The sequence below is a fragment of the Rhinoderma darwinii genome, chromosome 5, assembly GCF_050947455.1.
Source record: "Rhinoderma darwinii isolate aRhiDar2 chromosome 5, aRhiDar2.hap1, whole genome shotgun sequence".
Lineage (NCBI taxonomy): Eukaryota > Metazoa > Chordata > Amphibia > Anura > Rhinodermatidae > Rhinoderma > Rhinoderma darwinii.
This window is the reverse complement of record NC_134691.1, coordinates 312,287,588-312,314,287: the sequence shown is the minus strand read 5'-3', so window position 1 is coordinate 312,314,287 and position 26,700 is coordinate 312,287,588. Positions and strand designations below refer to the sequence as shown.

The 26,700-nt window shown below is 41.0% G+C and overlaps 1 protein-coding gene across 15 annotated transcripts in view; it reads right to left on the bottom strand.

Moving 5' to 3' along the window:
- PARD3 (par-3 family cell polarity regulator) overlaps positions 1-26,700 on the bottom strand; it is a 527,506-nt gene that overhangs the window by 330,881 nt on the left and 169,925 nt on the right. For all 15 annotated transcript variants that reach the window (XM_075827466.1, XM_075827455.1, XM_075827461.1 and 12 more), the window contains exon 3: positions 22,824-23,004. In XM_075827466.1, the coding sequence (XP_075683581.1) occupies positions 22,824-23,004 (181 nt within the window). The remainder of the gene's footprint in view (positions 1-22,823; positions 23,005-26,700) is intronic.

Sequence of the window (26,700 nt, the reverse complement as noted above, 5' to 3'; positions counted from 1 at the left end):
ATTTCTCAGCAGTAATCTCTATCACAGGAAAAATTACATGGACAGATAACACCTCTATATAACAAAGAATTCCCCACTAACAATAGGGGATGACACAGCTCCCCTCCTCCCCCTCCCTGCAAAATGACCTCTGCGTAGGTCACAGAGCATGCCTAGAAAACACTCCCATAAAAGTCAATGCGACTCCATCCTGTTCACAGGTTCCTATGGTCCATGCGGCTGCTGTAAAGCATATCCCTAAATGCTATTAATGGGGTATCCATCTCTCCTGAGCTGCAGTTACATACAGAAAAAGGAATAAAAAAAAAAAATACAACTAAAAAACAAAGCCAGATGAGGGGGAAAAAAATAAATAAAAAATAAAAAAGATTGTTACACTTTGTTTTAATGATGAAAAAAAATATATAGAGGATACTTTCCCTTTAAAGGGGATTTCAAGACTTGCTGCTATGCTACTGCGACTAGATGATACACACACGGACACATCCACCTGTAAAAATGGCTGCTTTTTCAGTATCCCCATGTGAATGACCAACTTCCGTTCAAGACCTCCGAAGTGTGGGCGTGCTGTGCATCCCGCCGATGTCATGCCACTCTGCCAAAGCTCCTGCAACTTGTGGCAATCACAGAACAGAGCCACACCTTATGCACATGTGCAGAAGTAGAGAACGTTCACACTGAGCAAACTATAGGGAGAGGTGTACTATACATGCATGACCACTAAATAGCATCGCCGCGGGTGGACGTTACTCATGGCAACTGCTTTTGTAAGCATGGGGACATGGGGGAACACAGGTAATGTAATAACTTTATAATAGTCCATTTTCTAAAATTGAAATAAAATGTTTGATTGTTTTCAGGAGACTCATTGAATGACTATAAATATATTAGTAGGAAAAGCCCTTTAAGAGTACTGAAAATTCATAAACCATAGAAATAAAACTGGTCAAGCAAGAGACTCCTAATCGGTCTACATATGTTTCGTTACACCCTGTAAGAAAATGCATCAAGTGGGAAAGTATTTATTATTTTTAAATTCACATCTTAACCCAATCCAATAAGTGATTGCTCGCTAGTCTGGTCTTTAACATGGCCATCAGTACAATTTACAGGAATTGTAAAGAGATAACTGAAGGTAATGGGAATAAATACAGGTACGGCACCATGAACATGTCAATTTCAGCCTTTGCTATGGTATGAAAAATGGAAAAGAATGCATTCTCCACTAGAAACATTAAATTGAGTGCTTTAAGGTGAAAACTTGGTCCGATTTACAGCATGCAACTTTTTTTCTTTATGTGGACTTAAAGCGTTTATTACTGTATGGTGATATTTATAGCACACTTGACATACACATCCATAGGTAAATATATAAACATCGAAGTTGTGTGACTGCAACAGAAACCCCAGGTGTCACTAAAGCTGCCATTTATAGTACGTCTATCAAGAATCATGCCTGTCAAAATCAAGCAACGGTTGCGCTTCCATATGACTGGAGATGCAATTTTTCCACCCACTAATGACCACAAAACGGGGGGGGGGGGGGGGGGAGGGGCATTGTCAAATATTAATACATAGGTGAAATTACATCCACATATCCCGGCACGATCACGAGTCTAATAACCTGAACCAACGGTTACTATGATGCTGTTAGTTCGGGTCATTAGACTCACGATTGGGCATGGATTTGCGGACGTAATACTGACACACAGAAATGAACTCGTATTACGCTCATGTGAAACGGACCTTATAAAAATATTTTTTTTACAGTAATGATACAGAGGGAAGGAAAATACCTAAATTACGAAGGTTAGACAAAACATTTCAGGCTGGACTAGTTGCCCAAATAGTAATTGTGATGGGTTTTTTCTTGGTACTCTTTAAAAAGACTGAACTCAACCCATGTGGCTCCATATTAAATTAAGTGTATCGATCCCATACAGATTGCCAGTCAAGTGCAATAGTTCATAGGAAGGACATCTAGACATGTAAATATTGTCCAACTGCATTCCCCGAGCGTCCCTGGCTACAAACATAAGGCAGTCAATGCAATAAAATAAGACAAAAACATGAAGGACATCCTCAAGCAAGTGTATCATCCAGCCCATTGGATACATCTCTGCGTTGTAGCCAAATGCAACAAAAATGCTTTCATGATAGAATATATACGTTGTATATGGTTTATATATTGTATAGACAAATATAATAGAATATACAATATACTATATAAATAACAATGTGCTTTAAAGAGAACCTTTCACCACCCCATACATGTGCAGCTGAGTGCAGCATGTAATGGGGAGGGCTGAACAAACCCTGGTGCACTTTACATTTTCTTTCTACCTCGCTCCGTTATTTAGATATCGGTGCCGTTATATTTGGCGCCAGATATTTAAATAACCCCCTGAACAGTCAACGGGGTGTGTACTGGCAAGGGGGCGTGTTACTATGGCTGTGAGACTGTCCAATCAGATATGGACTGTGTTACAGCAAGAGCAAGGAATGAGAGTGTGTGCGCACACGCATGCTCTAACTCTTCAGCTGTCAAGATGAGTCTTCTGCCGAACTGACAAGGGGGCGTATCACTGCTACGGACAGTGCAAGAGCTGTGGAGAGGAGAGCGCGCACTCATCTCTTCAGCTCTTGCGAGAGATCAGTCTTGTATTGTCTGCCGAACTGGCAAGGGAGAGTATATCTGATACAGACAGTGTAAGCGCTCCCCAGCTTACACTGTCCGTAGAAGTGACACGCCACCTTGCCAGTTCAGCAGAAGACTAATCTTGAAAGCTGAAGAGTGATTGGACAGTGTCACAGCCATAGTAACACGCCCCCTTGCCAGTACACGCCCCGTTGACTCTTCAGGGGGTTATTTAAATATCGAGCGCCAAATAGAATGGCACCGATATCTAAAAACGGAGCGAAGTAGAAAAAAAATGTTACGTGCCCCAGGGTTTGTTCAGCCCTCCCCATTACATGCTGCACTCAGCTGCACATGTATGGGGAGGTGAAAGGTTCTCTTTAAGAGACTTATTAGAAATTTACAACTTTACTCATAGATGGTTATACATAAACTGAACAATTTTCAAAAACCAAATCTTCTAGGATGGAAAAAGAAAAAAATAAGGTGGTTGCATAAATATGCACACCCTTAAACTAGTACTTTGTTGAATTACCCTTTGACCTTATGACAGCATTTAGTCTTTTTGGGTAGAAGTCTATCAGCATGGCACATCTTGACTTGGCAATTATTGCCCACTCTTCCTTGCAGAAGCGCTCCAAATTCATCTTCAGCTTTTTAGCAGGGGCCTGCAGGTTTTGTGGAATTTTTTATAATTCCCTCCACCTTGACTAAAGCCCCAGTTCCAGCTGCAGAAAAACAGCCCCAAAGGATAACGCTGCCCCCACCATGCTCCATAATGCTACCCCCAGCATGATGCATAATGCTGCCCCCACTATGCTTCACCGTGGGTATGGTGTTCTTTTGGTGATGTGCAGTGTTGGTTTTGCACCAAACAAACCTTTCGGAATTATTGCCAAAAGGTTGAACCTTGGTCTCATCAGACCAGAACACGTTTTCCAACATGCTTTTGGCAGACTTGATGTAAGTCTTTGCAAAACATAGCTGGGCTTGGATGTTTTTCTTTGTTAGAAAAGGCTTCCATCTTGCCTCCCTACCCAACTGCCCAGACATATGAAGAATACAGGAGAGATTGTTGTCACATGCACTACACAACCAGTACCTGCCAGAAAGTCCTGCAGCTAATTTAATGTTGATGTAGACCTCTTGGTAGCCTACCGGACCAATTTTCATCTTGTCTTTTCATCAAGTTTTGAGGGACGTCCAGTTCCTGGTAATGTCGCGTGCCAAATGTAATCCACTTCTTGATGACCGTCTTCACTGTGTTCCATTGTACATCTAATGCCCTGGAAATTCTTTGGTACCCTTCTCCTGACTGATGCCTTTCAACAATCAGATCCCTTCGATTTGTTTACATGGGGTTACTCAGAATCATTTTAAATAACGGCAGCTGTGTACTGACTACTATTTAACATGCGTTTACATGTGATTGGCTAATTCTGAACACAATTACATCCCCAATTATAAGACGGTGTTCACAATTATGCAACCATATTATTGTGGTTTTGTTATTATTATTTTTCCCCTCTAAATGATTTCAGTTTGTTTTTCAATGGAATTGTACAGATTATAAGCGACATTAAAGGAGGAAAAAGTTCTGAAATTATTCATCTTGTACTGATTTTTTGACATGACAAAAACCTGGCATTTTAAAAAAGGGGTGTGTAGACTTTTTATATCCACTGAATATATAATAGTTTTGGAGAAACTAAATTTAGAGATGCACAGCAGGTGGGCTGCAGTTAGAATTAGGATGAGAAATTGTTTGTGACATGCAAATGTCTATAAAAACACGCCATTCCTCACGCTCATTTACTTTATAATGAAAACCCACAAAATCTTCATTAAACATGGCGTTGTTTCCATAGAATTGAACAAAATAAGTTCTTGAGCATTTGTGTAAAATCAAGTGTAACAAATCGTTCTCCATATTTGGGGAATGAATTCTAAGCAGGCAATTAAGTTAAATGAGATTAATGAATGTGATTGTCAACTTTAGAGTTAACCAGTCTTCACATATACACATGAATACAAATAAATCATGTGATTCTTATGTTTCTAAAAATGTCCACTTAAAGGCCCCATTCATGTGCTGCTTTTGGAGCGGAATCCGCCCTGAAATCTGTGTCGAATTTGACAACAACCCACATCCAATGCATGTGAATAAGGTTTCCGCAAGACCTTCACATGTTGTGGAAAATATATACGTGGCAACTTTTGCACTCGGCACGCAAGAATCCACGGGTATAAGTGGCATGAAACCCATTTCCAAGGCCTCTGCACGGAAAAGCCGGTGGATTTCCATACTCGGATCCATGACACGAGCCTCAAATTTCTGCCGCGGATCCTGCATTTTAAGGCCTTATTCACACGAACGTATAATACGTCCGTGCTACGCGCGTGGAAATCACGCGCGTCGCACGGACCTATGTTAATGAATGGGGCCGTTCAGACTGTCAGTGAATTTCACGCAGCATTTGTCCGCTGTGTGAAACGCACGACATGTCCTATATTTGGCCGTGTTTCGCACTTCCGGCTCCGCGCGTGATTCGCGCAACAGCAGTAAAAGCAATGAATGAAAACATAAAACCAGAGTGTCATCATGATGCCGGCTGCGTGTGAAAATCACGCAGCCACACACCATATGCTGATGACACACGGACCTTTTGCGCGCGCAAAACGGACATGTCCGTGTGAATAAGGCCTAAGTGTGTTGGATTTGACTATGGCAAATCTGACCGGTGTCAACAAAGCCAAAAGAGATCAGTTTCCAATGCTTCTTTCAGGTAAAAAGCAGTTTAATCGTTTTTTTCATCCATGCTTCGCGGTCGCTATTGACCTGGGCATCTAAGTAGTGAAAGAGCTGGGATCTGAATTATCTCAGATCCTGGATGTTACACAGCTGACACCCACAGCATATGGAGTGCGCTCAGCCCGTTTCATACCATGTACAGTTACATCATGGTGTGGGTAGGGGTTAAATGCTTCCAGGACACATAGATAAATCATGAAGTCCTGCTTTGCCTGCCCAAACAATGCTGTTACCTGTATGAGCTTGTATACAGGGAGAGTAGCACTTACATGATTTATCTATTAGTCCTGGAAGTATTTAAACCGCTTTTTACATGAAAATACTGAATCATATACCACCAAGTTCAGAGTCTCCCAGTCTCTATCCTACGTCTCTATCCTACGACCTGATATAGGGCAGAGTAGAGAACCTGACAGATTTACAGTTATGTGAACATCTTTGCTGGAGTAGGAGGATGTAATTCTCTCGTTTAAGAAATTCCGCAACATATGTCTCATGATGAATACGAGTAATATGTCCGATTAGAAATTTTTGTCACTTCAGGCTTCGTACTGTTGACGATGCAACCACCCGTCTGAATTTATCTCCTGCTGCCGACTGAACATTTCACCAGGAAATGCAGTTTAAGATATTATGGTAGTGTAACTAAAATTAAAATAAAAAATGCTATGCATATGACACAAAATGGCCAAGTCTTAAAAAGCTTTTATTTTTATTTTTTTCATTAAAGCACATGGGTATGACATTCTCCAAGACATACATAAGAGTCCCAGTATGTATTTCGCTACTCCCTATACGCATCGTTACTTGAGACTGTTATTCACTCCAGCAGACTCCTTAACCATTAAATCGGAGAGAATGTATTTAAAGTAATTACTTTCAAGCATCCTACCTGCAAAATTAATGAAATCTACCGATTTAGCAGGAATTAGATATAATTACAGACTACTCGAGAAGAAAAATAATACAAAGACATATCCTCCGAGCACAAAATGAATCCTCCTTTTGTCCTACTTTTAATAAAAGATACTCTTTGAAAAGAGCTAGACTTATATTAGCAGGGCCTATAAGAGTGTGGACTTGTCATTAATTCCTTCCATTCACAGATTATAACCGAGATTAATAGAAATTTTTTTTTTTTTAAAAAATTGAACAATATGGGTACCACTCGTAGGTCAGAATTTGTTGAACTTCCAACTTTTTGCTCCAAGGGTTTTTACATCTAGACGTTTCAGAAGATAATTTCTTCATTTATGTCTTGTCTCCTGACTAAATTTACAGGGTAAATGGGAAGTAACAAAGATGCCTTGAGAAAGGCCTTTCCCTGTGGTCAAAAAGTCGTGTAAAACACCAAAATTATCTAGAAGGTGGACAGCAATTTCACATCAAAGGCACAACACAGCCTACAATGTACTAGAAAGAGTTCAATAGATATTTTTTGCGGCAAGAACGTCTGTGTGATTCACGCTGAAGAGCTTAGACTCTATAACATTAAAAATTGATGGTGCAAGCAAAGTTTGATATCTATGCCATGGGAAACGTGCACCCTGTTCAACTCTCAAAAAGTGCTGAAGAATTGCCAAATGCTTTTTTTTCCTGCATATATTGCATGGTATACTGACACTTTTCACTCAAAGACTTGGCCCAAACTCCCAGAGGCTACCCCTTTTGGAGCTCCTTGAGGAGTTCCTAATGGCGGCACTCATGTGAAATCACAATCCAATGTCTGTCTCATGGGTACTTTTTGCCAGGGCTAATGTTTTTTAACTGCCAGAAGCACAATCTATCCCTTAATCAAGAAGCCCCGCATCATGGCCAAAAAAAAACACAGAAATTTATAGAACCTATAAAGCTTAAAGTGTATCTACATTTACCATATAAATCTGGCTGAGACTTTAAGGGAAGAACAAAAAAAACAGAGCCGAAAACCATCAAATCTGTGTGTGTGATCCTGACCAAAGAATCAATGAATACAGTAGAGCCGTGGGCACAGAGGCCACATGGCGCTGCCCAGCCTCCAGGTGCTGCTGTACATGCTCTGCCTAGTGCCATAAATATGGGATATTCTGCCCTGTATACTGCTATAGGATGTATGAATTATAGAATAGCGCGTAGTGTGACAAATTTATCAAAATAGTGCGTGTAGCCTGAAACACTTGCCCCAGCTCGCTAGACACTTTTCTCTTTTACACCCCTTCAGGGCCGTAGTACATATACACCAATGTGGCGTCAGAAAAATCTGGATTTTTAAAAAGAAAATAAACTTCAATTTTATAACTTTTCAGCCACGCCCCTTTTTAAAAGCACTCTTTAGAGTTGGTGGGGTAGGCGTAAAAGTGTCTAATACACATTATAAATTTGGTGCACGCGATGTATTCCTTTTGGCCCAATTTGTGACCAGCTAATTTTGCTTAGTAAATTTCCCCGAGCAATCCAATGCAAATAATTTAGGAAACTGGATGCAACGGCGTACAATAAAAAAAAAAAAAAAACAGAGAAAGCTACGGCATCGGCATAGTAAAAAGGGAACAGAAAAAAAAGTGACATGTTCATCAGGCAGCCGTACTCCTTTCCGTGAACAGATTTGACATTTAAAAAAAATAAAAAATGTAGTCAGTTTTTTCATCTTCATTTCGGCTTTTCTTTTATAAGAATGATACGATTTTTGCGATGAAAGGTTATCTTTGTGACAGAGAGAACCGCTTTTCATAGACAAATATGCGGCGGCATTGTTTCCCATCAGATTTGGACAAGGTTATCTATGTGTAAGGGCCACAATGCAATTGAAGTCTCATTTCCTGGAAAAGACTTTCGGCAGAACATTTATTCCCTGCTTTAAAAATGACGCATGTAATTATATGGAGTTTGCTAAAGGCAAGCCAATGTAATAGAGTAGCTTCTATAATAAAGCAGCCATCCTGCAAGTGCCACTCTCTACCCCTGTACCAAGGCAATGATGGTAACACTGCCCGTTCTGTACAATAATAATGCAAGAAGAAGCTTGTCAGCCGCATCGCTTATTTTCCAAATTAGTTTGTCCTAATAACCGCAAAAAGAGGAAGATGAATACGGAAAGAGCGATAGGAACCAAGCTAAACCTGTAAGGGACAGGCGAGAATTGGAGTCATTGATCACTTTCTGACACGTCTTTTTCGGCAGTAAGTGGAGCTAATGTGCAGACGTTCCAAAGATGTGCGCGGAAAGTTGAAGTGAAACTTTGAAGTCGTAGCTGGTAACCAGCGTTGTAATTAACTTCAAAGTGATAAGAGATTCAGTGAAGACACAGATAAGAGGAAAATGAAGGAGAGAACTTCATCGCAGAACGCAAGGGATTGTCTAAAATTGCAACAATATGGCTTGATGCACAAGAACGTTTTCAGAGCGTGTACGAATGACCTCCTTCCACCTGCATTTTCTATAGAAAAAGTTTTTGAGGAATTTATATTTTAAAATGACCACATACAGAGAAACACTTGATGTAGGATCAAGCTATATGGTCATCGTTTGCTTTATTCATCTGATTGAGAGTGAGATGCAATACCGGTAACAGCCAATGGACAACAGTGGCGCTCTTCTGGGAAAAAAAATTGCATATATACAAAAACAAAAATATCAAAATTTCCAAAAAACACCCCTTTTCACCAAAAGCTAAACAAAAAAATTACCATAACTGGTATCGCCGCCTCTGTAAAAGTCTAGTATAATATAGCATTTAATCCACACAGCAAATGCAATAAAAACATTTTATTTTTATTTTAAAATGATTTGCTGATTTTTGGTCACTATCTCCCACAAAAAATGAAATAAAAAGTGATCAAAGTATCTTATGTAACCCAAAATGGTACCAATAAAAACTACAGCTCGCCCCGCATGGAAATAAGCCCTCCTAACGCTCAATCGACGGAAAATAAAAAAAAGCAGTTATAGCTCTCAGAATATGGCAACACAAAACAACTTTCATTTTCAACAATCAGTTTTTTCCTTGTAAGGCTATGTTCACACTGGGTATTTTGCCAAGTTTTTTGACGCGGAAACCGCGTTGCAAAACTCGGCAAAAACGGCCCGAGAACGCCTCCCATTGATTTCAATGGGAGGCGTCGGCGTCTTTTTCCCGCGAGCAGTAAAACTGCCTCGCGGGAAAAAGAAGCGACATGCCCTATCTTCGGGCGCTTCCGCCTCTGACCTCCCATTGACTTCAATGGGAGGCAGAGAAAGCGTATTTCGTGCTGTTTTATGCCCGCGGCGCTCAATGGCCGCGGGCGAAAAACGGCGTGAAAATCGCCGCGAAAATCGGCGTGCAGGGAGAGGAATATCTGCCTCAAAGTTCGAAACGGAATTTTGAGGCAGATATTCCTCCCCCAAAATACTCAGTGTGAACATAAAAGTAGTAAAACATAGGGGGAAATAAAAAACTATATAAATTCGTTATCGCCGAAAACATGTTGATCTGCAGAATAAAGTGAACATGTCGTTTTCTCTACATTGGAGAACACCGAAAAAATTAAAAACACCAAAAAATGGAGGGATCACTTTTTTTTCCCATTCCTCCCCACATAAAGAAAAAATCCAGATTACCAGTACATTATATGGTAGAATAAATAATACTGTGACAAAACTCCAACTCTGCCCCCATTTTCCTTTGCAGTAGCTGTGATAAATCGCCCTAAAGGTGTATCGTAATGGTGACCATTTTGGGTCCCCCAGCTTAACCAATCAAAAATGAAAGAGAAAATAATGGAAAAAAAAAAAAGGAGCGGGAAATTTAGGAGAAATGCTCTATACATCAGCACGGAGGGTTACTTGAAGGTTTGTTTTTTTTCTTCCATGGCATTATCGCAGCTGCTTTTCATTTAGGTTTATTAATCGGAGTTGCATCCTGGAAGTGACTATTAGCAAATCACGAATGTGAGGCCAAGCAATGAAACACAGAAAGCCATTCTGGCGCCAGCAAAAGCGACTAAACCCCTTCTGGAGATCTCAGCAGTTAACAAGATTTTTATCAGCTGGTTGAAGCCGACACCAGTGAACGCTGCTCACAGCCAATGTTTTTTCTGCCAAAGCTCAACATAATACAGAATGGCTGCTTAGAGAAGGATACACCAGGTCTGATAAGGCTGTAATTCAGCAGGATTAAAATATAATCTCACCGAAAATAGAAAATGAGGATACAAGACACGCAAGGAGAAATTGTATTCTGTGTCTATACAAACCGTAGGCAATCTGGAGTAAGAAGCGTGCGTTGCAGAGATACAGAGGGCTCATGACACATATACAATATCCACATATATACATATAGACTACAAAAGATTGTGCGTGGTATGGCATGACAGACGAGTCCCTTCAGTGGAGAGGAGCAGCTATCAGACACCTCCTGTACAAGCGTGGCACGGTTTCTGGAAGATGGCAGCCATGTTTTTTTTAATCCCGTACAATCCCATTATCAGTTCATGTTGTATAAATGTAAGCGCTCTATATTGCCTGGGTTGTCTATATTGGGCTGTAAAGATTTTTAAAAATTTCAATGAATTGGGTGCCTCTCGTTGTAAAGAAAAAAAGTGTATGACGCTGACCAATCGGCATCATACACTTCTCTTTATTGATGCCCAGCTGATTGGTCAGTGTCATACACTTTTCTTTACAATGCCCACTTGGTGAAAAGTTAAAAAAAAAAAAAAGTTGGGAATTTAGATTTTAGCATAAAACTAAAAATGATTATAACTTGGTAAAAATAAACTTTTAAAAAACAAAACAAAAAAACAACTGTTATCTACATTAAAGCACCTATTAGATTAGGTAGAAGATAGGGCAGTTATAAACTGGTGACAGAGCCTCTTTAACCCCTTCCCGCTTTGGCCACTTTTGACTTTCCGGACAGCCTCATTTTTCAAATCTGACATGTTTCACTTTACGTGGTAATAACTTTGAAAATGCTTTTACCTATCCTAGCGATTCTGAGATTGTTATCTCGTGACACATTGGACTTTAAGTTAGTAGTAAAATTTGGTCGATACATTCAGTATTTAATTGTGAAAAAACACCAAAATTTAGCGAAATATTGCAAAAATTAAAATTTTTCTACATTTAAATGCATCTGCTTGTAAGACAGGCAGTTATACCACACAAAATAGTCACTAATTAACATCCCCCATATGTCTACTTTGGATTTGCATCGTTTTTTTAAACATCCCTTTATTTTTCTAGGACGTTACAAGTCTTAGAACTTTAGCAACAATTTCTCACATTTTCAAGAAAATTTCAAAAGGCTATTTTTACAGGGGCCAGTTCAGTTCTGAAGTGGCTTTTAGGGCCTTATATATTAGAAACTCCCAATAAGCCACCCCATTTTAAAAACTGCCCCCCTCAAAGTGTTCAAAAAAGCATTTAGAAAGTGTCCTAACCCTTTAGAAATTTCGCAGGAATTAAAGCAAAGTAGAGGTGAAATTGACAAAGTTCATTTTTTATTTTTATTTTTTTGCAGAAATTCATTTTTAAGCTATTTTTTTTGTAACAGAAGGTTTTACCAGAGAAACGCAACTCAATACTTATTGCCCAGGTTCTGCAGTTTTAGGAAATATCCAACATGTGGCCCTAGTGTGCTAATGGACTGAAGCACTGGCCTCAGAAGCAAAGGAGCACCTAGGGGATTTTGGGGCCTCCTTTCTATTAGAATATATTTTAGGCGCCATGTCAGGTTTGAAGAGGTCTTGTGTGCCCAAAATAGTGGAAATAACCCAAAAGTGACCCCATTTCGGAAACTACACCACTCAAATAATTTTTAGGGGTGTAGAAAGCATTTTGACCAGACAATTTATTTGCAGAAATCTTTGGAAGTAGGCCATGAAAATGAAAATCTGCATTTTTTTCCCCCAAAAAACAAAGGTTTAGCAAATTTTTTTTCATTTCCAAAAGGACTAAAGGAGAAAAAGCACCACAACATTTGTAGAGAAATTTCTCCCGAGTAAAAAATACCCGACATGTGGTCATAAACCGATGTTTGGACACACGGCAGGGCTGAGAAGGGAAAGAGCGCCATTTGGCTCTTGGAGCTCAAATTTAGCAGGAATGGTTTGCGGAGGCCATGCCGCATTTGCAAAGCCCCTGAGGGGACAAAACAGGGGAAACCCCCAACAAGTGACCCCATTTTTCAAACTACACCCTTTGATGAAATTAACTAGGGGTATAGTGAGCATTTTGACCCCACAGGTATTTGGACACACGGTAGGGCTCAGATGGGAAGGAGCACCATTTGGATTTTGGAATGGTTTCTGGGCGCCATGTCACATTTGCTGAGCTCCTGTAGTACTAGTACAGTGGAAACACCCCAAAAGTGAATCCATTTGGGAAACTGCACCCCCATAGGAATTATCTAGGGGTATATTGAGAATTTTGATCCCAAAAGGTTTTTTGCTGAATTAGAATTAAGCAGTAAAAATGAAAACTTAAATTTTTTCCCAATAAGATGTCGTTTTAGATCAACATTTTTCATTTTCACAATTCACAAGGAATAAAGAAAAAGCACCCCAACATTTGTAAAGCAATTTCTCCCATGGAAGTGCTTCCTTGTGCTGAGCGTGATTTTCACGCACCCATTGACTTCAATGGGTGTGTGATGCGCGAAAAACGCACAAATATAGGACGTCGTGAGTTTTACGCAGCGTACTCGCGCTGCGCAAAATTCACTGACAGTCTGCACTGCCCCATTGACTAATATAGGTCCGTGCGAGGCACGTGAAAATCAGGCGCGTTGCACGGACATATTTTACGTTAGTCTGAGTAAGCCCTAAAGGTGTATCGTAATGGTGACCATTTTGGGAAATGCTCTATACAGCTATACATATAAATGCTTTTTCATGTTTTTTTACTGCGTTCACCATGCGGGATAAATTACATAATAGTTTTATAGTTTACGGATGCAGCGATACCAATTATATATATATATATTTTTTTTTAAATTTAAGTTTTTTTCTTATAATAATAGACTTATTACGGGAAAAAAGGCGGTTAATTTTTTTGTTTTTTTTTTACTTGAAACTTGAGTGTTTTTATTGTTTTACAACATTTTTATTAACTTTTTTGACTTGTCCCACTAGGGGGACTTGAGAGCCTGATGCCCCGTACGCTACTCTAATACACTGTACTACATACGTAGTGCAGTGTATTAGCGCTGTCAGTTATTCACTGACAGCAAGCCTATGAGGACCTGCCGGAGGCGGGTCCTCATCGGCTTCTGTACAATGCAGACATGGGCGCCATTATTTGGCCTCCGATTGCCATAGCAACACAGCGATTGCGTCGCTGGCTTGTTAGTCGGGTTAAAACCCATCAGATGCTGCGCTCTATTGAGCGCAGCATCTGAGGGGTTAACCGGCCGGATCGGAGAACAGCTCCGGTCATGGCAGTTACAGGAGGGGCGGGAACACATTCCCGACAGCGCCATATATATACGGCGGATGTCGGGAAAGGGTTAAGAAATGACATGCTACTTCTTTTTACATGGAGTTTTTTTAGGTGCTGTATTTTCAAACGGCCGCGTAAAGCAACGTCCCGTCTGAACTAAATGCCGTTTTTCCCATGGAAATCAATGGGACAGACGTTTGTAGATGTTCAGCTTCCATTTTTCCAGGTGTTTTTCGAGGCGTTTTAAGCCCAGAAAAACGGCTGAAACCACTGCGTGTGAACATATCCTAAAGATGAAGGGGAGATTAGTGCAGGACGGGTCAAGAGATGTTTTTTTAGTAATGGCATTATAACATACTTCGAGGAGGGAAAGATACTGGAAGAAATTTAGTTAGGGGAGTGTTGACAGCCGGGGGGAGAGCGACTGGACGAAGTGTGAGGCAATAGGGTCACTAATGCAGGTAGTAGGGCGAGAAGAGAGGAACCTAGAGAGACAACTTCCTTCTGATATTCGGTCAAATGATGAAAGTGAAAAATAAAGTGCGGGAGGGAAGGGGATCAAGGCAACTTGAGGAAAAGGTAGATGATTTCATGCCGGATGTCATCAATTTTAACTTTTAAGTAAGTGGCCAGGTCTTCAGCGCTGAGATCTGCGATACGCGCATGCACTATAGGACTACGTGTGATATTACACTGCCTGACATGGCCGTGTAAATGAGCGCCAATCAGCGAGACAGCTCATTGATCGGCACTCGTTTGCTCCTTTCACAAGGAAGTAGTATGGGGACGAGCGCTTGTTACTCTGATTGCTCGTCCCCATATATTTCTATCATGTCGGCAGTGCGTATCCCTGTTTACCCAGTGAGATGTGCTGCAGACAACGATAGTTTATTTTTATTTTTTAAAACGATGCACGCTATTTAAAAATGGGTTTTAATACAAAGCTAAACAGAAAAAAATAGGTCCTGTAATACAAAGCGGACTTTTCCTGCCAGTATTCTGAATAAAAGAAAAACAAAAAAATAGATACAATTGCACGTAACAGAATCAAATTGGCTGCTATGGGCAAACATACTTGGGAAGATATCTTCCAACATTTTAGTAAAGGTGTGTACACTCGTAAATATATTATGCATTATATAAATGCATTCCTCTCCACAATCAACACCAAAGCAAATACAGTACCGGTTACATTTTAATATATGTATACATCCATTGCACAAAAGGCTTTTCTTTGTTTTCCACATGGCTTTATGACTCCTTACTGACCTCTAGTAGCATATATAGCAAAGCAAGGGGAACATTATCCGATATACATTGTAAATAAACCGGTTTACCATGAACGATCAAAACATTCCCTATTTTCTTACAACCCATTTTGAAGATAAAAAATTGCCGTTCACCACAACCTTGACCTACATGGTAAGAGTGGCAGCAATTTTGTTTTTGCATTATACCATGTGAATCCGGGGAACGTTTTCATTTAGTTTGTGCTGTCTGAAAAGATTGTGTTTCATCACATCTCTCTCTTTGTAAATGTAAGCAATGTGTTCTAAACAGATTTTATCCCCAAAGACTAAATCTGAATAAATAACTGCAATATAATAAGGGAAGCCGCGAGATGCTTCTACATAACCGTGCCGCAGAAAAGCCTCCGTCACCCCCATTTTTATTTTAAAGGCCTCCGATTCACTACAGGGAGACAAACACTTGCTTTAGCAAACTCCTCTCTGCCTGACATCCCGTTTGATCTGCCAAATTGCTCATTAGGATTGCCAATTTTCACCTGCGCCTTGTGTTCCCATTTCAGCAGGGAATAAACATCAGTTTGCTTTAACAATCATCAGCTGTGAACTACCCACCTACAACCGGGGAAAACAGAAAAACACATCAACATCTAGTTACAGGCAGAAACACTACAGGGACTACAGCCATGAGAAAGACTTGCACATTTGTAGACAAAAATTTTAATTGGCAAGGGTTAAGTCTGTATTAGGTCAGGGCTCCATGGCGATCACAATGTGCAAATGTGCGCTATCGCTGTGAATGTTAAAGAGGACCTGTCACCTCTCCTGACAGGTCTGTCTTTTAGTAAATAATTTTATTCCCCATGAAACTAATTTTGGAACATATTTTCATACAATTTAACATTGTGCCGTCCCTCTGTTATTCCTCCTAGAAATTTATGAATAAATTGACAACTGGGTGATACTGGTTGGGGGGATGTCAGCGTAAGGCTGTAGTGACACCCTTCCAACTTAACATCCAATTGTCAATTTATCTATCAATTTCCATGGGGAATAACAGAGGAAGAGCCAACGCGTAGTTATAAGAGAAAATGCTCTAGAATTGTTATTTTGAGGGGGAATACAATTACTAAAATAGACCAATCAGGAGAGGTGACAGGTTTTCTTTAATCTAAGGCTTTATTCAGACGAACGTAAAATATGCGCGTGCAACGCGCGTGATTTTCACGCGCATTGCCCGGACCTATATTAGTCTATGGGGCCGTGCAGACATGTGCGTGGTTTTTGCGCAGCGTTGCTCCGTTGCCAAAAAGGCACGACATGTCCGTTTATTCAGCGTTTTCAACGCATCACGCACCCATTGAAGTCAATGGGTGCGTGAAAACAACGCAGGGCACACGGAAGCACCTCCGTACGCACAGCGTTTTTCACGCAACACTTGTTAAGTCTATGTAAATGAGTTGAGCAGACTAGACAAAACAACTACAAACCAGGAAGTGGCTTTTCACTTTCTGAGCACATGCGACAGTTTAAACTGACATCTGCAGCAATAGTAGTTTTTTAACCTGTAAAACCACCCAAAAACAACAAACACGGGCCAAAGTGTGAGGTAACGTGAAATCTTGATGCGAACATGTGCTCACAGCAAGCAGGTGTTGGAGAAGGTGTCTTTTTGTAGGCTGCCCTCTCCATTACTCCACCCTCCGTTGTTTTGACGCGCGTAAAAAACGCATGGCATACGCGCGTTAAATACGCTATCACGCTGCCCAAACGGATGCCACACGCAACTCCAACGCAACCGAAACGGCGCGTTTTTCACGCACGCAAAAACGCAACGTTCGTGTGAATCCAGCCTAAGAGAGGGGGTACATAAAATAACACATGTACATGCGGTTTCGTGCTCTTCCCCAAGGACCCTGGGCTTGCTACTCCTGCAGCATCTGATTACACAAATTAACATGCTAGGCTGCAGGACACAAGACTGAGCTATTCAGATGATATGGGCTATACAGATGCACAGCAGGATAAAATATGGGATTATTATAACAAGACCTAGCAAGAAGAGATCTGTCAACATCTACTTGTTGACAGTTTTCAGTTAGTGATGGGATGTTTTTCTGCGCTGCACAAAACCGAATAAATGAAAAGAGCAAAAATGGCATCAGGATAGATTACAAAGATGCAACTTTATACACCTCGTCACTAAGACATTGTATGGCATTTTTTTTTTTTGCAATATATGACAGTAAAGGTATTGATTAACATTGGTAAAACTGTATGGAAGTGTTATTTGGGCTCGGAAACTAGCCCTTGTTTTTTTTTTTCTGCCTCCCATTTATTTCAATGGGAGGTCATGGACAGAACCGCGGCAAGGAAGGACCTGCCACTATTTCCCGCGTGCGGCTAAAAGCCACATAGCGAAAAAAAACTCCTCTGCCTCCCATTGAAAGCAATGGGGGTGATTTCGGACTTTTTTTTTTGGCGCTGAATCCGCATCAAAAATTAGTGGCAAGAAACTATGTGTGAACAGGGCCTAACATAGGTTTTGTCGGTAGAATGAAAACAGTTGTTGGACTGGTGTGATCATTGCATAAAAAAACAACATGTCCACTTTTTCCATATATCTGTTATTTTACATGTTCAAGTTGAATGTCGAATCTAAAAAGCTCTTTATAAGGCCTTGTTCACACGAACGTGTTAGACGTCCGTGCTACGGACCTATGTTAGTGAATGGGGCCGTTCAGACGCTCAGTGCATTTCACGCAGTGTATGTGCGCTGCGTGAAACTCACGACATGTCCTATACTTGCCCGTGTTTCGCGAAGTCAATGGGTACGTGCAAATCGCGCATGGCACACGGAAGCACTTCCGGGTGCCGCGCGTGATGCGCGCTACAGTAGTAAAATAAATTAATGAATGAATGAATACAAATAAATAAATGAAAACACATGCTTTTCTGTTTGTAAACATAAAACCAGAGTGTCAGAATGATGCCGGCTGCGCGAAAATCACGCAGCCATGCACCATATGCTGATGCTACATGGATCTTTGATGCGCGCAAAACGCAGCGTTTTTTGTGCGCGCAAAACTGACACGTCCTTGTGAATAAGGCCTAAAGCGTAATCCTGATCTGGATCAATTTCATCAGAGCATTATCAGACCAGCTGGAGGTACAGATGTACATTTTCCCAGTGGCCAATCACAAGATACAGCAGGGACCCAAACTGACGCCCTTCGAACTCCGTCATAAAAGCGATGTACACCTTTGAAAACTATTTTTTTTAAATAGTTAGACTTAGCAGACCTTTAATTTACCAGCACAGTCTATTTATGCAATTCACATGCAGCCTACACTTTCTTCCTACTCTTTTAGACTATAATTATACTGGCTACGCAAATGTCTTCATAATGCCTGACATGTACCTGGGCTTTTGTGTCGCGCTATATTAGCCAGAGGCCATTACAAGAAAAAGCATGGACATAATATTAGACATCACAGAAGAACGTACAACCAAAAAAATAAGCCATTTACTTCAGTTTTGTGTGACTGAAGAGGTTCATATTACACAAAATGTAGATTCAGCCACTGTGGCCCATACCACTAGCACTCCGCTCACGCCAGCCTGCTCATGTAAACCCCCAATCATCTCCAAGTCCATGAAAGGGGTTTTCACATGAGACATGTGTGACATATCCACAGGATGTCATAAATATCAGATAGATACAAGTCCCACCTCTGGGACACTCACCTATCTCTAGAAAGGGGGCGCCTAAACCCCATTCTGCTGCTTTGTGTTGCGGAAGAAGCAGGGGAATTCAGAAAATGAATTAGGATACCGCACAGCTCGCTGAGCTACGCTATTTCCGTAAGTCCCATTGAACTGAATGGTAGTTACGGAAACATAGCTCAGAGATCTACACGGTTTTCGTAACTCCCGACCATATAGTCAGGAAGTGGCCGGGAGGCAGAGGGAGCAGAAAAAGGTAGAACAGGGTTTAAGGGGCCCCAATCGAAATATTAGGTGCGTGTCCCAGAGGTAGGACCCGCATCTATCTGACATTTATGACATATCCTGTGGATGTGTCATAAATGTCCCTTATGGGAAACCCCTTTGACTACTAATTCTACATACATTTACCGATTCCTGCACAGTTTATTATCTCGACCATCATGGACAGAGCAATTAGGATCTCTTAGGATTTACAGTGTGGCATTTACCTACCGAGACCTGCTTTTTCTATGTTCTGTTACAACCAGGAAATTTGCATATAGTTTTCCCTTTTAGGCTCAATGCACACAATGCGTATTGTGTGCGGTTTCGCTGCATTTATTTGCATGCGGAAAATCCGCAGCGTAATACAGTACCAGCACGGTCTATGAGATTCCAGGAAATCTCATGTACACGCGGAGGTATTGTTCGGGACGGAAATTGACTTGCAGTGCGTATTTTAAAATCCGCAGCATGTCAATTTATATTGCGTTTCTGCTTGCGAATTGAATCTGCCTAGTGCTGAGGAAAACCACACCAAAACCCGCAGCATGAAAACGCACCAAAAAAACCCCATCAAAACGTAAAAAATGGACCGAAAAACGCATGATTTGTTGCGGATTTTACATGCGAATTTCCTGTGTATTTCTGCGGTTTTGGTGCGTATAATCCGCAGCAAAATACTCAATGTGTGCATGTAGCCCAAGGCCAAGTTCACACGGGGCGGGTATGCTGCGTAAAAGAATCAGCGTATCCGCCATGCAGGGAAATTCAGGTGAAAAACCGCACCAAACTGTGAATGTCCGCTGTACTGCAGCACTTAGCGAACTGCTAGCAGGCCGGCCTCCTGGGATGACGTTTCATCCCAGGAGACCACTGCAGCCTGTGATTGGCTGCAGTGGCGGTCACATGGGATGAAACGTCATCCCAGGAGACCGCACTGGAGGGAGGAACACAGACTTCTGGGTAGGTATAAGATTTTTTTCTGAGTTGCGCTTTTTGCGGTGGAATCGCTGCGAACCCACCGCAAAAAACGCTATTTGGTGCGGGTTTTTCCTCTCAATTGAATTCAATGGAGAAAACCCGCAACAAATAAGCAGCGTTTACACAAATAAAATTGACATGCTGCGGAGTGAAACTTTGCACTGCAGCTCAATTTCTCATAGGTTTTTCCACTCAGTATTTATGCAGCGTGTGGATGGGATTTGTTCTTTCATCGACTTTCCTGCTACTTTACTTGCTGCGGATTTTCCACAACGAATTACGTTGTGGAAAATCCGCAGTATTTACGCAACCTGTCAACTAACCCTTAGGCTACATGAACACGTTACGGAATTCGGTGCAGAAAATTCACATTAAAAAAAGCAGGTAAACACAGGTAATTCTGCAGGTAAAATCCGCACCTAATAGTGCGTTTTTTTGCTCGTTTTTACATTTTGATGCGGAAATAGGTGCATTTTTATGCGGCGGATTCTGGTGCGTGTTTTTTTTTTTTTAATGGAAACGCAAGATAAATTGACATGCTGCAGATTTTAAAATACGCACCGCAGGTCAATTTACGTAAAGAAAAAAAATCTTGAACATGTAGATGAGATTTCTAAATATCTCATTTACTTTTCTGGTACCGTAATACGCTGCGGATTTGCTGCACGCAAAATACGTGCTGAAAATCCACACATAATATGCATCGTGTGCATTTGGCCTAAGGATACATGCACACGAGCAGAAGAGCCGATAGGTTCCCTTTAAGAATTGGGTACAATCAACACAAAGATCCGAACTAAGCATTGGAGAAGTGTTTTCTTAAAAGTAGATCTTTGTCATTTTTTGAAATATATTTTTAATACATTAGGCCCAGTGAAATATTGGGAAGGGGAGGGAAGCTAAATAGAGGATTATTTGTTATGTAAATGCTTTTTGATGATGGTTATGCGATGTATATGTAATATATGGTGTACTTTTTTTTCTACCATTTTATTTTTATTGATGATTGATTAACAAAAAAGAATTTAAAAAAAAAAAAAAAAAAAAAAAAAGGAGTTAAAAAATAATAATAATTAGGCCCAGGGTGTCCAAAGTAGCAGAACTGCATTTGAATTTCCTTGCTTTCCCCCTAACTCATTTATGTTTCTTAGTATCCTTACATACGCTACACGAACATAGAACATGAGCCTTTTATTTCTATGTATTGTCAAACAGCCTTGAAAACAGAGCTTGGCCTAGGAATACTTTACTGTGCATGATTTTTATCGCTCAACTAGAAATGCATTATACAGTCCACACGTATGGATAAATATAGGTTTCTCTTTATCGGTAAGCCATTAGCCTACAAGCATCTTTTCTACACAAAGCTCTATAGAAACAAGTTGCTATGCGGTTAATAGCAGATTTAATATCATTTTCAGTGTTTCTAGCCTAGAAAAATAATTTTCCCATCTTTTTTTTTTTTTTACCTCAATGTGTCCCCCTTAGCGCTGCTGTTAATCTGTGTCTCTAGGGGAGGGACTCTCTCTGGCAGCTGACAATATAGTCCCTTCGTACTCCCTCTAGAGAAAAAAAGTCTTCTCAGATAGGGTATGTCCACACAGGGCAGATATGCTGAGTAAAAGGCACGCAGCGCATCCTCCCTGGATGCCGCAGGGAATTCTAGACTAAAAAAACGCACCAAATTGTGGTGCAGTTTTTCAGTCGGAATGTCCAGTGCGGAAAACAGCACATTAAAAAAATAAAAAAACGAAGTCTATAATCACCTGTAGCCATGGCAAGGCATCCCCCTAAAGTCCTGCAGTCTGGTCGCCTGGGATAAGGTTTCACCCCATGTGACCACTGCACCCCAGGATTAGATGCAGCAGTCACATGGGATGAAACGCCGTCCCTGGAGGTCGGGCTGGACACAGGAGCAGAAAGATCTGGGTAAGTAAAGCCTTTTTTTCCCCCTGAGTTTCGAGTTTTGCGGCAGAATCACAGCTTTCCGCCGCAAAAACAAAAGCAACCTCTGCTAATTGTTGAGGGTTTTACCTCCCCATTGAATTCAATAGGGAAAACCTGGAGCAAAAAGCCAGCAAGTCCCCAACATAAAACCGCCTTAAAAAAACCAAAAACAAAACATACTGCAGGTCAATTAAAGAACTTTGTTGTAGGGTTTCTTACTTGCGTGTGAGTGAGCTTTGTTCAAATCGAATCCACTTTTCTGCAACGGTATTACGCTGAGGATTTTCCGCAATGAACTACATTGCGGAAAATCCGCAGTATTTACACTAGTGTCTCTGCTCCTTCCCTGACAAGCAGGAAGCGATTTCTGTTGGCTGCTCTGAGACCAGGCTGTGCACTTTGCTATAGACTTTGAATACCATGCGGTGCCATAGTCTAAGTAAATGTAGTAACTCTTTACTGGATCATTATTTTAGCAGTTAAATGGAAAATATCGTTCATTTGTTTTTTTATAATCTTCACAATGAATATGATATTTAATGATGTGACAAGTCTTATAAGGGTTTGTCCTAGCTGGACATACTCTTCTCAAAAGCAGGGTGCCCCAGCTAGCTCCACTATTAGGACATTTGGACCACGATCCAAGTTTGTTCTTCAACCTTCTGCAGATGCATCAATAGCACGGAATCCCAGGTAAAATTTAAACATATAATTTATCATGATATATTCATATATCATGCTGAATATCAGGATTGATTGCTAGTGAAAGTGAAATGGATTTTTTCTATGTAACCATTAAATGCTACCTACTTGTTCGTAGAACTGATGGGGTGACCTCAATTTCACTTGTTGCTTGGTAAGGCTGGAAAGCCGACATACTGTTCGTTCCAAGTTCACTGCCAAAGATTTCTGGGCTTTGAGTGCCAGTAGAACTTGCGCTTGTGCCATCTCCCCCATGATGTGGATCTTGTTCTTCGTATATAGCTACAAGCTGTTGATGAAAGAAAAAAACAAAAAACTTGTCAAATTCAAAGCATGGCGAGCAGAATGCTGGCAAGATAAATACTACTAACAAAATAATAACACAGAAGGCAATGGATGCTGCCACCAAGTCAAACATACTTCCATAAAGCTATAGGTTAAGAAACCGTGCCACACCCGTCTATGGGTTGTGTGTGGTATTTCAGCTCCATTGAAGTGAATGGAGAGGAGTAGAAGTTTGTCTGCAGGCATGACGGCTTGATGCCAGGCTGCGCCATAATTTCCACACAGTGCACTTTTTTGAATAGTGCACCGACCGGGATCACGCGGCGCCGTTCACCGAGTACAGTAGCACCCACCGAATTACAAAACTATGGGCATCTCATGGATGGTCTTTATTAAATCATGGCAGATTCCCTTTATACTCCTTTGGCACTGCTCAGATTTATGGTTTTGACCATCTGACAGCATTCTGAGTAAAGGGCCAATCTAATCAACGGCATTCTAAAGGTGGTCATACAAATTAGATTTACGTCGGTAAAACCTCCCGACCTCCTAATGTGCATGTGTATAGGGAAGTCTGGAGGAAAAGCTGTTGTTGTCTGACAGCCGGCCTAACCAAGCGCGCATGTGTAATGGGAGGTCGGGAGGAAAAGCGGTTAGCCAAATGAGGATTTGTCCAATAGCGATTAAAGGCGTATGACTACCTTGTGTTCATACACATTCAAATTGCGACGGCCGAACCTGACAATTTCGGTGGCACCTGAAGACTAATGTGCGTGTGCATGGGCAAGTCAGAAAGAATAGATGCTGGTCAAATGAGTGTTCGGCCGACAGCCGGCAGGACTATCTAAGCATGTATGTGTAATGGGTGGTCGGGAGGAATAGTTGTTGGTCAAATGAGCATTGAAGGTATTTGATCACCTTATGATCATACACAAGATTTAAGACGGCTGAACCCGACGATTTCGGTGGGACCAGACGACCATCTTATGTGCACGTGTATGGGGAGGTCTGGAGGAAAAGCGGCTTGTCAAATGAGCATTCGGCCTTCAGTTGGCCAAACCAAGCAAGCGTTTGTCCGACAGCCATTAAAAGATGTATGACCACTGTACTGCTCATAGGCGTAATGTTATAGACTGAGATTTGTGACGTTATTTTCTATGCAAGTAATTAGTGCTCCAGGTGCCATCTGGTGGCCAGTGTTAGTAATTTCCTCCTTTGTGTAATTTATTGTTTTCCCCACCCATGAGAAGGTGAAAAGCATTCTGGGAAGAAGAAGGGCAGTCTCTTCTATATCTGCTCTGAGAGAAGACCATTTTGATTAATTCCATCCCTCTCGTCCAAGTATAGTCGGTAAGCAGATAGATGGTTTATATTACTGGCTATCAGCAGCCACAGGAATACTGTTAGGACAGTATTCACTCTGTTACATGGGACTGTAATATATCAGTTGGTGTAGTTGTGAAGCTCGGCCTAGCCTCATGGTCAGCCATGTATAGTCCTATACTGTATTTGTACTGCCATACACTGTTCATACTGTACTATAACTTATCTCTACTGTTTATTTGTATATAGGCTTAATATATGTCAGCCTGTTACCTGTATATGTAGTACATTTATTCAATGTGCCTTGTTCTTATGTATTGCTGTAATCTAATGGCATGTATATTCTTGTTTGTTCCTCAGTTTTACCCTAATCCTACGACCAGTTAATAAAGCTACAAACTTTCAACCAGTCTCATTTATTGGCTAGTAGGAAGGTGTTTAGCTGCCTGTCGAGCTCCACATAGACCCCGGGGGTGCGTGAAGTGGGGGCAGGACAACCACCTATGTTTTGAAGAATGTAAGGCTGGGTTCACACGACCTATTTTCAGACGTATACGAGGCGTATTATGCCTCGTTTTACGTCTGAAAATAGGGCTACAATACGTCAGCAAACATCTGCCCATTCATTTGAATGGGTTTGCCAACGTACTGTGCCGACGACCTGTCATTTACGTGTCGTCGTTTGACAGCTGTCAAACGACGACGCGTAAATTGACTGCCTCATCAAAAGAAGTGCAGGACACTTATATACATTATATGCAGGGTACTTCTTTGCAACGTAATTTGAGCCGTTCTTCAGCTCAAGATTTACGAGCGTCACAGACGCCTCGCATAATAGGAGGAGGAGCTTTTACGGCTGAAACGAGGCAGCTGTTTTCTCCTGAAAACAGTCTGTCATTTCAGCCGTAAAAGCCTCTCACCGTGTGCACATACCCTAAGGGTATGTTCACACATAGTCAACAAAAACGTCTGAAAATCCAGAGCTGTTTTCAAGGGAAAACAGACCCTGCTTTTCAGACGTTTTTTTACCAACTCGCATTGTTCGCGGCGTTCTTCGCGCCGTTTTCACAGCGTTTTTTACGTCCGTTTTTGGAGCTGTTTTCATTGGAGTCTATGAGAAAATAGCTCCAAAAACGTCCAAAGAAGTGTCCTGCACTTCTTTTGACGAGGCTGTATTTTTACGCGTCGTCGTTTGACAGCTGTCAAACGACGACGCGTAAATAACAGGTTGTCTGCACAGTACGTCGGCAAACCCATTCAAATGAATGGGCAGATGTTTGCCGACGTATTGGAGCCGTATTTTCAGACGTAAAACGAGGCATAATACGCCTCGTATACGTCTGAAATTTGGCCGTGTGAACATACCCTAAGTAAGATGCCCACGTACATATGTCAAATCAGTAAAATGCTTCTGAAGTGCAGCCATGAAATATATTCACAAATAATACAAATTCAATATACCGACACCAACTTTAAACAATGCAATTAAAAGAAAAGCATTTACCCATCATCATGTAACTATATACATAAACCCAACAATATAAAATCACAGCAATAATCACGTTACATTCCATGAAATGTTACCAATAATTACACCTCCTCCAATCATCTGGAGCAATAATAGACTTTTACAAGTATCACTGCAGTCTGGTTCACTGAAATAATTGCAATGTCACATATACTACATTTGAGAATGAGAAGAAGCAGCTGGACAGCAAAACTAGTCAAAATTGCTCTAATGTGATCATTTTTTCTTGTAAGAACAAAATTATGGAAAGACAGAGACCAGGCCAGAAAAGACTAAAGATATTACTGTACATGACAAACTTCACTTAGTCTGACAGCATTCCAGGACATGACAAAAATGGAATACTAGATCTACCAGACTATAACCAAATAATGTCAAATATAAAAAAAAAACTAAAAAAAGGAGAAAAACTAAAAGATTAAAAATGGATATGAAATGGATGGACAAATGATTGGTTTGGAAAAATGTGCTCGTTGCAGTCTTCTGAAGTCTGTTGCTCAGTCAATGATCCCACATACAGGTCACGATCAATCACGTCCACTGAACAATCTGATGTTTGCAAGAACAAATTCACTCACACGTGCTCACTTTAATGGCATATGCCTGGTAATGTTGTGGGTTCCTTCCCAGAACATATGACCATTCACAATCCAAAGTTTTATGTCAAACTATTTTGACAGATGTCGGTAGGTCATCTGGCGCCTGCCATGCCTGCTTCTGTACAAAAACATGACTGAGAGGCGAAAGAAACTGTGCGGATCTCTCTAAAGGCTGTGGGCAACCTTAGGGCTCAAGCACTTAGAAGGCAATAATGGTTTTTTTTTGCATTTTACCCACAAGGTCATTTAA